The sequence below is a fragment of the Halichoeres trimaculatus genome, unplaced genomic scaffold, assembly GCF_033239565.1.
Source record: "Halichoeres trimaculatus isolate MK-OKI-2021-1 unplaced genomic scaffold, fHalTri1.1 fHalTri1_scaffold_17, whole genome shotgun sequence".
Classification (NCBI taxonomy): Eukaryota; Metazoa; Chordata; class Actinopteri; order Labriformes; family Labridae; genus Halichoeres; species Halichoeres trimaculatus.
Window position 1 is genome coordinate 24,751,970 of NW_027437195.1, and position 11,413 is coordinate 24,763,382.

The window sequence follows — 11,413 nt, forward strand, 5'->3', positions numbered from 1 at the left end:
TTTTAGGTCAGGATTTTACATTCACAAGCACTACTAAGTACAGGTTTTGTCATTAAATATCACATTTTGTGGGCTGGGAGGAAAGCCAAAGACCCACAAATTTCACTAAAGGACTTAGTGATTTTTGCGTAATATGGGATCTTAAATTGAGATTCTGGGGAGATATGAGTGTGTGTTTTTGCTTATTTGTTTAATAAAGACCAAAGGGGGACATTTGTTTTGTAAACAATATCAACATTAGTGTTAAGTGTTATGCAGCATGAAAGGCCAATAAAGACATTGAGACATTGTTAATACAGGCAATTTACTGATATGTAGAGCACTTCATGAGAGTCTCAAACAACACTAGAAAGTTAAAACAAATCCAAATCTGGATTCAGATTCAGACAACTTTATTAAACCCCAAAGGCAATTTAGTTTGCAGTTAGCCCTGCTTTGTTGAGTCCATCATCTAAAACAGACAAACAAATGCAGGCAAACACAGCCTCATATAAATGTCCATGTTCACATTCACATTCACCTGTCAGTGCCACAGTAACACAAACAACAACAAAAAAAAGTTAATCAAAATGGACTTCAGTAATAAACGAAAAACCTTGCAGCAGTTTTGACAATTAATTATAAACTTAAACAACCAACTGTGCATGTAACAGAAGTTATCTTCAGAAAACTGGAGGAACTTCAGTTTCCCTTTAGTGAGGTATTTAGGAGTGAACTTCCATAAGGAATGCTGGAATACTGGGGCTTATTGCAGTCTTTACCTCTCCTCTTAGTTACAGGCCCAATGTCTTTGCTCTATTATTCCAAAATCCATCCTTCTGTACCCTCATCCTCTGATGCACACACAGACCTTCACCTGAGGAGAAGACAGAGAACAGAGTCTCAATCATTTATGTTTCATTCCATTTTTAGAGCAGAAAAAAATGATCTTTATAACTTCTGTGTGGACTCACCCCAAGATCAGACAGCAACTTCAAATCAGAATCCTGAAGCTGGGCATAACTCAGCTCCAGATTTCTCATACAGGAAGGGTTAGACTTCACAGCCGAGGTCAGAGAAGCTCCGCTCTTCTCTGACACACTGCAGAAACTGACTCTGTTCAAAGAATGTAACTTCAGATTAAAACAGCCCTGATTGAAATTATGTTGTGTTCAACAGTAGTGTCAAAGCCCAAGAAGTTTGAGGATGAACAGGTTTAGATACCACCTTAGAACACAGACAAAGAAAACAGACTTAAGCAAGAAGAAACTCAATGTAGAGCTGTATGTCTGCACTGAAGCGCAATGACAAAGTCACACGTTAAAAATATCTCAGCAAAAAGGTAAAAGAATTGGTTCCTGACCTCAGAGTATCCAGTCTGCAGTGTGGACTCTCCAGAAAACCACACAACCACTTCACTCCTGAATCCTGAGGGTCGTTTTCGCTCAGGTCCAACTCTCTTATATGTGAGGGGTTGGACTGCAGGGCTGAGGCCAGAGAAGCATAGCTAATTTCGGACAAACTGCAGACTCTTAATCTAGAAACAAAAGAAGACAAGATTTAATGCAAAAGTGGGAGAGAGAGAGATTTCATTCATACTCAACACAACATGCTCTTTCAGTAAAGATTTGATGACTTCAGCTTTGAAACTCTACAAGTGAAACTTAGTGGGTTGCACATGAGTCAGTATTAATCACAACAATGATGTTGGCCACTTTAAGAAGGTATAAAGATGATTTATTTTACATGAAAACTGCTGGACGATCAAAATGTAAATTAACCCAAAATATAATTGAAATGTCTCATTGATTTGTATAACAGTATGTTCATTTATAATTATTGTATTTATCTAAATAACCATGATTTTCCATGAAGGTAAATGAGCTATGTCTATGGTTCGGAGAGAACTGAACTGCACAGAAAAAAAAAAATTGGTTCCTGACCTCAGAGTCTCCAGTCTGCATTGTGGACTCTCCAGAAAACCACACAACTGTTCCACTCCTGAATCTTGCAGCTTGTTTTTACTCAGCTGCAGCTCTCTCAGATGTGAGGGGTTGGACTTCAGGGCTGAGGCCAGAGAAGTGCAGCTAATCTCTGACAGATCGCAGAGGCGCAACCTGAATCAAGATAATTAAAGAAAAAAAAAGGATAAAATGTTGGCAAAATGTGAAAGTGGACAAACAGGATGCAGGTTAGAAATCAGCTAAAACATGAAATCCCAAATGTATTGAACTTTTTTACAATATTGTAACTTGTCGGTAATAAAAGTTTAATCAGGTGATACAAAAGTTTAGAGAAAAGTTAAGTGCATAAAAGTAAAAAAAAAAGAGAAGGTTCCCAACCTCAGAGTTCCCAGTCTACAGTCAGGACTTGCCAAAAAACTACACAACTGCTCTACTCCTGAATCCACCAGCTTGTTGTCACTTAGTTCCAGCACTCGCAGATGTGAGGGGTTGCACTTCAGGGCTGAGGCCAGAGAAGCACAGCTGATCTCTGACAAATTACAGAGATTCAATCTAGACAAAGAACACAATCCAAAAACACAATTATACCTAAAACAACCTTTTTTTAAGATTGGAAAGAATTTAAACACTTAAGATTTTTCCAGTCAGTGGATTAAACCAGTGAAAACAATTCAGACTTCCGGGACTCTACGTAGACCATTATCAGTATGAAGTCTGAAGTTTCCTGTCAACATAACTATTAGATTTATGTAACCACAGACTTAGCAGTAGTTTCTGACCTCAGAGTCTCAACTCTGCAGTCAGGACTCTCCAGAAAACCACACAACCGCTCCAATCCTGAGTCCTGTAGCTTATTTCTACCCAGGTCAAGCTCTCTCAGATGTGAGGGGTTGGACTTTAGGGCTGAGGCCAGGGATGTACAGCTGGTCTCAGACAAACTGCAGTTATACAACCTGAAGAAAGAATAAACATTTTTATTTCACAAATCTTAAGATCTAAAAGGTTAAGCATGGAGAGGTTTAAACTAGACAGAACTTCCTTAGACTGACGTTTTAACTCAAAATATGAGTCCTGAAAATTCCAAATAAGTTGGAATGATTTCATTAAGATGAGAACAATAAACATTGGCAACAATTTGAGCAAAAAACAAGACATATTCTCAAAGCATCTTTAATTATTTTGTAGTAGTAACAGATTTTTATTAAAAAAAAAATTAAAAATGTAACTCTAAATTATTTTATATGGATATTAACTTTAAGTGTTTATTTTGAAAAAACATGATAAATGTAACATAACATGAGTTATATAAAGTTTCCAACCTCAGAGTCTTGAGGTTACAACGTGGATTTTCCAGAAAATGGCACAACAGCTCCATTCCTGAATCCTGCAGCTTGTTATATCCCAGGTCCAGCTCTCTTAAATGGGAAGGGTTGGATTTCAGGGCTGAGGCCAGAGAAGCAACGCCAATCTCTGAGATACTGCAGCCGTTTAATCTGAAAAACAGATTAAAGGTTCAGCTTTACAAGATAATGATCTGCATTTTAGTTTTAAATAAGCAAAGAAGTTTAGAATATTAAAACACAGTTTGCAATTTTACTAAGAAACAGTATCAGAGAGCCCATTGCACTCAGGTGTGCATCTTACCTGTCGCAAATTATTGTGAGATTGGTGATCTTCTACAAAGTGTTTCTTTTAGTATTATGCTGCTTTTTGGTGTATTGATAACCCAACTTTCTTGAACCACATTGCTCACACTGGGCCTCATTCAATTAGAATCTGGTTTACTATAAAAACATTATACCGCTGGTCTTTGGTTACCTTGCAAATTACTGATACTATCTGTGATGTCTTTTTGGGGTTATTATGGTATGTGTGTGTATTATTAGCATTTAATACCTTATGGGAAGTAGAAGATAAAATCAATTCCTTGTGAGGTTCAGAACAAATGACACATTAAATTAGCAAAAGGTGGTTTCTAACCTGAGGGTCTCCAGATTACAGCGTGGACTCTCCAAAAAACAACACAGAGGTTCTGCTGCTGAATCTGTCAGCAAGTTATTATTCAGCTCCAGCTCTCTCAGATGAGTCGGGTTGGACTTTAGAGCTGAGGCCACAGAAATAACACAGGTCTCTGACAATCGGCAACATGGGATTCTGTAATAATGATAATAATAATAATTTAAACAATCATCAAAATCCCTGTTAAATCACTGTTTCTGCAGTAATCATCCAAATGCTAATACACCAGGCGTTCAACTTCTTATGACAACACAGGTTAACATCATGTTGCTGCTTTCAGCCAAGTCTGGAATTGGAAAATCACTATCACATGTTTTCAAGTGTGAAAAATAGGGGACTCAAAATGGACCCCTGAGGGACACCACCTGAGAAAGGAGCACAGGAGGAGGATGCAATTCCAAGCTTTACAGAAGCATTACTGAGCTAAGGGGAAAAAATTAAGTATAAACCAGAATCAGCTGCAAGCCATAAAACCAGAAGAAACTGATTTTATTTTTAAGGGACTTTCTGCATGTTTTGATTTTTGAACCATTGGAAGGAAGCATGAAATAACGAGTAAGAAGTCATGAGGTTCAACCCAATCCCATTAGGTTCTGAGCACAGCTTAGTGTTCAGGCCCAAATTGATCAATATTTCATTCCTGAAAATCAACTAAAACTCTTAAACTTTAACCACAGAGTCGAAAACCTGACCTCAGACTCTGCAGTCTGCAGTTTGGACTCTCCAACCCAGCTGATATCAGCTTCACTCCTGTATCCTTCAGCTGGTTGAAACTCAGCTCCAGCTCTCTCAGATGAGACGGGTTGGACTTCAGAGCTGAGGCCACAACTTCACAGTGAGTCTCCAGCGGGTTACAGTTATAAAGTCTGTTATTAAGATAGATTACAGGTTTTCATGAAATGAAACACAAGTTCTTAATTGAAAATACAACCACAAAATCTTGAAATATGAAAGTAAAACTATTCTAATACAGAAAACTTGATAGTGTTGATCTTAGAAGAAGCCTGTTTAAAAAGGGTATCAAATCTGGACTCACCGAGCCTTCCTGCAGTTCCTCACAGCTGGAATCAGACGCAGCTGTCCCTCCTGAGATGTGTTGTACTTCTCCAAGTCAAGCTCATCCACTACTTCCTCTGATATCTGCAGCATGTAGGCCAGAGCAGAGCACTGGATCTCAGACAGACTCTTCTCTGATCTGTTCTCTGACTTCAGGAACTTTTGGATCTCCTCGTGCACTGAGAGGTCTTTCAGCTCTGTCAGACAGTGGAAGATGTTGATGCTTCTGTCAGGAGAGATATCCTCACTCCTCATCTCCTTCAGGCAGTAGATGACTGAATCAATAATCTCTGAACTGTTGTCTGTTGGGCCCAGCAGACCTCCTAAAACTCTTTGGTTGGACTCCAAACAGAGACCGTGAAGGAAGCGGACAAACAAGTCCAGGTGGCCATTCTTACTCTGAAGGGACTGCTCCATGGCGTACCGAAGGAAATTATACAGTGATGGGTTCTGCTCATCAGAAATGTCTTTGTTCTTTGTTAGGAAAGCCTTCAGTACCTCTGTGTTTCTGGTTGTGACACACTGGAACATGTAGACTGCAGCCAGAAACTCCTGAATGCTCAGATGAACGAAGCAGTAGACTGTTTTCTGGAAGATCACACACTCTGTCTTAAAGATCTCTGTACAAACTCCAGAGTACACCAAGGCCTTTGTGACGTCCAGACCGCATCGCTCCAGGTCTTCTTGGTAGAACATGATGTTACCTTCCTCCAGGTGTTCAAACGCCAGCCTGCCCAGCTTCAGAAGATCCTCTCTGTCGGCCTCCATCAGCTCCTGAGGACTGGTCTCATGACCCTCCTCGTACTTCTGCTTCTTCCTCTTAGTCTGAACCAGCAGGAAGTGTGCGTACATGTCAGTCAGGGTCTTGGGCAGCTCTCCTCTCTGCTCTGTGCTCATCATGTGCTCCAGGACTGTAGCAGTGATCCAGCAGAAGACTGGGATCAGACACATGATGTGGAGGCTCCTGGATGTCTTGATGTGTGTGATGATTCTCTTGGACAGATCTTCATCACTGAACCTCTTCCTGAAGTACTCCTCCTTCTGGGCGTCAGTGAAGCCTCGGACTTCTGTTAACCTGTCAACGAATGACGGAGGGATCTGATCGGCTGCTGCGGGTCGAGAAGTGATCCAGACCAGAGCTGAGGGAAGCAGATTCCCCTTGATGAGATTCATGAACAGGACGTTGATTGATGATGCCTCAGTGACATCAAACACAACATCAGTGTTCTGAAAATCCAGTGAGAGTCTGCTTTCGTCCAGGCCATCAAAGATGAACAAAAGTTTATAGCGGGCCAGTGTCTCTGCTGTCAGTTTCTGTAACGTTGGGTGAAAAACATGGAGTAGTTTGAGGAGACTGTAGCTCTTATTTTTGATCAGGTTCAGCTCCCTGAATGAAAGCAGAATCACCAGACTGACATCTTGGTTTTCTATCCCTTCTGCCCAGTCCAGAGTGAACTTCTGCACAGAGAAAGTTTTTCCAACACCAGCGACGCCGTTTGTCAGGACCACTCTGATGTGTTTCTGTTGCTCAGGGAAGGCTTTAAAGATCTCATGGCACTTGATTGGAGTTTCATGGCTGACCCTGGTCCTGGAAGCCGTCTCAAGCTGCCTCACCTCATGTTGGGAGTTAACCTCCTCACTCTGTCCCTCCGTGATGTAGAGCTCAGTGTAGATCCTGTTGAGGAGGGTTCTACTTCCTGTTTCATCTGTGTTTTCAGTCACACATTCACATTTCTTCTTCAGACTGAGCTTATGTTGACCTAAAACCTCCTGCAGATCGCTTTTCTCTGAGGAGAAACAGATGAACATTATACAGTCAGGTGACTATTTTGAACATAAAAGATGTTAGTTCACATCCCAGCAGTGCCAAAAGTTACTAACTCCAGATTTTAAAATTGAGATTTTTCATTAACTGGTATTTATTTCCTTGCCCAGTATTTTTTTCTGAAAGCAGATCTTTGTGCACCCAGAAAATGCAGTTGTGTTAAATTCAGTCAGGATTATGAGTTTAGCTGTATCATATTTAAGTTGCAGTACGCTCTAAACCAGGGGTCACCAACCTCTTGGAGACTGAGGGCTACTTGAAGGGAATTGAGGTGTACGAAGGGCTACTTGTATGCCAAATTGTGCAGCACTAGCTGGAACAGATAAATTAATGTTGCATTTTTAAATATATTCATTTTCCTACCACCATTATTGTGTAAATTTATCATTAATAATTGTGGAGAATAATCGATAATAACCGTTATTATTATCATCATTATTATTATTATTATAATGTGTTAAAAGCTGTAGCCTGTCAATCCTGTAATTTTAATACATAAATACCTCGTAGTCAATACCCACACATCATGGTCCATCTATATCACCAAAAAGAGGAGGGTCACTTCTGTAAAAGGGGAGTGTTGTGAGAAAAACTGAAGTTTATTTCTTCACTATCTAAAGCAAAAAAAAAAAATGATCAGGGTCTATGATTGAAGAGTAGCAGGTTTTACACACATGTTAAGCACACTATCAAGATATTGAGGGTGAACCAAAAAGGATTCCTGTGTCATAAATGTGTTTGTTAAAGGTCTGGAGCAAACTTCTTAAAATTGCTGGATAAAAAAAAATATTGAAGGAATATTTGTTTAAATTAAACTCTTTGCGCATTAATATGGACCATGACGAATGCGTTTCTGTCAGGGTGTTGGGGTCAAAAAGAAACAAGAACATTTTTATGACATTTGAGTTCTTGTTGCTTTGTTAGTTTACTGTTGTCTTGATCAGGGATGGGCATTTCAAGCAAAAGAGCTATACAATATTCACTCGTAACTAATAGAAGATTAGTCGAAGATTGATCTGGTTTGGACACGGTTTGTTTATTTTGCAAGTCACTGGGCATTTTAGATGGTTTCCGTGCACAACTTCCTGTCCCACTCGACTTGCTTTTTGTGAAATTGACGTGTAACAGCTCCGGCATCCTGCATAAAGCTGCGATCTGCCGCAGACAGGAGGAAGCGATCTTAACATGAACTATTCGATTTTTTTCAGTATTAATGAGGGTGACCATATGCCTGTATGCACCGCGTTGGTGACCCCTGCTCTAAACCATGGCAGACATTTTTGTTCAACAGTGCTAACTCCATTCTGTGTGAGAAAATCTGCTCTCATGGTTAGTCAACAAAGCAAACAGAGATATATACCTTGTGTTTGTGGAACGTGCTCTGTAGAACAGGCCTCATGCTCATTCCTGAAGTTTGTAGGATGACCTTTAGACCAGTCACTGTGTCGAGACAGAGAGTTGGATACAGGAGCATTTGATCTCTGTCTGCTTGACTGAACTCTGCAACACAGAAGGCATTTTATACATATAACACAAATCCCTAAAAAATCACTTGACCCTTAGATTAGATGACAGCTTCACAAATTGTTGAATTAAACTAAAATGATTGAATAACTGATTTCTAGGTCTCTTACTTTGTTTCTGAGGGTCCGGGTTCATTGCTAAAGTCTGGAGGATGATCTTTGGACCAGTCACTCTGCACAGACAGACAGCTGGACACTGGGTGTCTGTTGGGGTGAACACAAGATGCTTTTAATTCACATCAAACAATTATTTTATGATTTCTCAGATGTCATTAAGGAGGATTTAAATTCACACACTACCACTGCTGTCAGTTTAAATGACCTTTTTGTCGTGCAATAATGACAATGTACGTCAATAAAACTGAAGTGGATCAGTTTTCTCACTTTGCGTTGGCAGGTCCAGGTTCGTTACTGAAGTCTGGAGGATGATCCTTGGACCAGTCACTCTGCACAGACACACAGCTGGAAACTGGATTTCTGTTGGGGTGAAATCTGCAACACAGGATATTTTCTTCACCTTGCATTCATTTCTTGATCACATTCTGATCAGTAATAGAGGGATCTTCATTTTGACAATACTATTCTTGTAGAGGTTAAGGTTTTTATTTGCAATGATGAGTTTCCCTGTGATGTGACTTTTATGCCTACTAATAAAGACTTTCTATCTAAAGACCTCATTTTCTGAAATATAGGGTGTCTTACTTTGTTTCTAAGGGTCTTGGGTCATTACTCAAGTCTGGAGGATGATCTTTGGACCAGTCACTCTGCACAGACTGACAGCTGGAAACAGGAGATGCTGCTCTGTTGAGATGAACCCTGCAAAACAACAAGATGCTTTTTACTTGCGTCAGATGATTCTACATTGAGTTTTAAGATCAATTAAAGGAATCTTTATTTTCAAAGTCCTTCTGCTATTTAAGTGAAGAGTTTATTTTTTATTTCTCAACTCCTTTTGTTTTGCTTGTAACGAGACCAAGTGAAATACCCTTTTTTGTTCTCAAGAGCAAAATATCAAATGTTTCAACACACAAAATCAACATGAAATTGTAAAAGAAAACTGGAGTGAATTAGGTCTCTTACTTTGTGTCTAAGGGTCCAGGTTCACTACTGAGGTCTGGAGGATGATCTTTGGACCAGTCGCTCTGCATAGACAGACAGCTGGATACAGGAGACACTGCTCTCTGTCTGTTGAGGTGAACTCTGCAACACACAAAAAACATTTTATTCACATTTTAAAACTTTTAAGGACTTGGATTCTCTGTCTTTTGAAATTTTAAGTATTTACTTTCAACACAATCAATTGTAAAACAGAAATCTATTAGGTGTCTTACTTTGTTTCTGAGGGTCCACGTTCATTACTGAGGTCTGGAGGATGATCTTTGGACCAGTCACTCTGCATAGACAGACAGCTAAATACAGGAGATGCTGCTCTCTGTCCCCCGTGATAAACTCTGCAACACACACGATGCTTCTCATTCACATCACAAGACTCCTTAATGTTTCATTGCATGAGAAAACACTCGGGACGTCTGGGTTTATGCTACTGTTGATGTAAAGGTCTATTTTAAAACTTCTCATCTTTCTTGGACAAAATCGGGCGATTGTTTGCATGTATGTCTCAAATTTTAAGAGTAATACATTTAACTTTGGAGCACATGATAAACATATAATGAAAATGGAATGACAAAGGTCCCTTACTTTGAGTTTAAAGGTCCGGGTTCATTGCTGAGGTCTGGAGGATGATCTTTGGACCAGTCACTCTGCATGGACAGACAGCTGGATACAGGAGATGCCGCTCTCTGTCTGTTATCATAAACTCTGCAACACACAAGATGTCTTTTGTTCACATCTTACAACTTTTAAGGACTTTGATTCTCTTTCTACTAATTTTGAATTAGCCTCTGTCAGCAAAAATAACGTGGAAGACTTTGCAAAGTTGAAGGAAAAAAATTAATTATTAAAACTCAAGATTAAAAGGAATCCAATAAAGTGTCTTACTTTGTGTCTAAGGGTCCAGGTTGATAACTTAAGTCTGGAGGATGATCTTTGGACCAGTCACTCCTCACTGACTGACAGCTGGATACAAGAGACTCAGCTTCATCTTCATCTTCCTCAACGAACACACTCATGTTCTTTAGAGAAGCAAAGAGGTGTGTATAAGAATGACACACTCACAGTTAACTGAACACAAACTGACAGGTCATACTCAGGGTTCGATAAAACTTTACACTTAATTCTTTTTTAACTGTCTCACTGATAGTTTAATATTCAGCCATCAATCGGGACAAAAATACACTGACCCTCGATGGTTAGCTGATAAAAACATTACTTACGCCGCCTCAGGCCTCAGTTATCCCCGGTTTTCTGTTATGGATCAAAATGGTGTCACGGAAAAACATAGAAAGATAACCGTTATCGCTCCTCCCCACCTCTGTCACAGGAAATAACAGTGTGTGTCTCAAAGGATTGTGGGAGTAGGTTGTGGGGAAGTTTTACCCCCACCTCCCACCTCTCTCAACAGTCAAATTTATCCCATTTAGACATTTGTAGTCTTACTAATTTTAATAACAACGACGTGTCTCGAAGTTTATGGTAGCAGAGTTAGCTGCTCGCTTCCAGCCTTTTCTTATCCATCATGCTGTCCCTTACCACCACCTTCTGGTAAGCGAAGATAAAATATAAAATATGGTTAACACCTTTATTTATCATTACAAACGTGTTCATTCGACTACGACTAAATAAACAGGTTGAAAATGTCACTTAACCAAAAAAAAAAAAAAAAAACGGAACTAAAACGGCTGTAGGCAGTTTAGCTTAACATTGAGCTAGCAAAAAAGTCTTGAAAAGTACTCGCTTTTCGTTGTACTTAAAAACAATATTTTTTGTGTATTGAATTAAAAATTAAAAAAAAAAAACAAACTTAGGGACATTAATGGGACGTTTAATAATATACAAGTCAGACAGGATGAACTTTGTGTGAGAGAAGTAAACGGATAAATTGAGCTTGCAGTGTGCACTTTCATGGACAAACAGCAGATGGCGCCACC

General features: G+C 39.6%; 1 protein-coding gene across 4 annotated transcripts; it reads right to left on the bottom strand.

Annotated features, from left to right (window-relative positions):
• Positions 1 to 407: 407 nt before the first annotated feature.
• Positions 408 to 10,934, bottom strand: LOC141806193 (uncharacterized). 4 transcript variants are annotated; one of them, XM_074691515.1, is made up of 19 exons: positions 10,700 to 10,934; positions 10,365 to 10,498; positions 10,065 to 10,184; positions 9,698 to 9,817; positions 9,447 to 9,566; positions 9,069 to 9,182; positions 8,751 to 8,858; positions 8,478 to 8,570; positions 8,204 to 8,283; positions 4,999 to 6,805; positions 4,655 to 4,828; positions 3,924 to 4,097; positions 3,263 to 3,436; positions 2,723 to 2,896; positions 2,322 to 2,495; positions 1,923 to 2,096; positions 1,343 to 1,516; positions 954 to 1,095; positions 408 to 856 (listed from the first exon to the last, which is right to left on the bottom strand). In XM_074691515.1, the coding sequence occupies exons 2-19, from the start codon at positions 10,493 to 10,495 to the stop codon at positions 827 to 829; spliced, it is 4,083 nt and encodes a 1,360-aa protein (XP_074547616.1). In that variant the 5' UTR covers positions 10,496 to 10,498; positions 10,700 to 10,934; the 3' UTR covers positions 408 to 826. The 4 variants fall into 4 exon arrangements, with proteins under 4 accessions (XP_074547616.1, XP_074547615.1, XP_074547617.1 ...); XM_074691514.1 differs by having other exon boundaries at positions 8,204 to 8,343; positions 10,700 to 10,933; XM_074691516.1 differs by lacking the exon at positions 9,698 to 9,817 and having other exon boundaries at positions 8,204 to 8,343.
• Between the last annotated feature and the right edge of the window lie 479 nt (positions 10,935 to 11,413).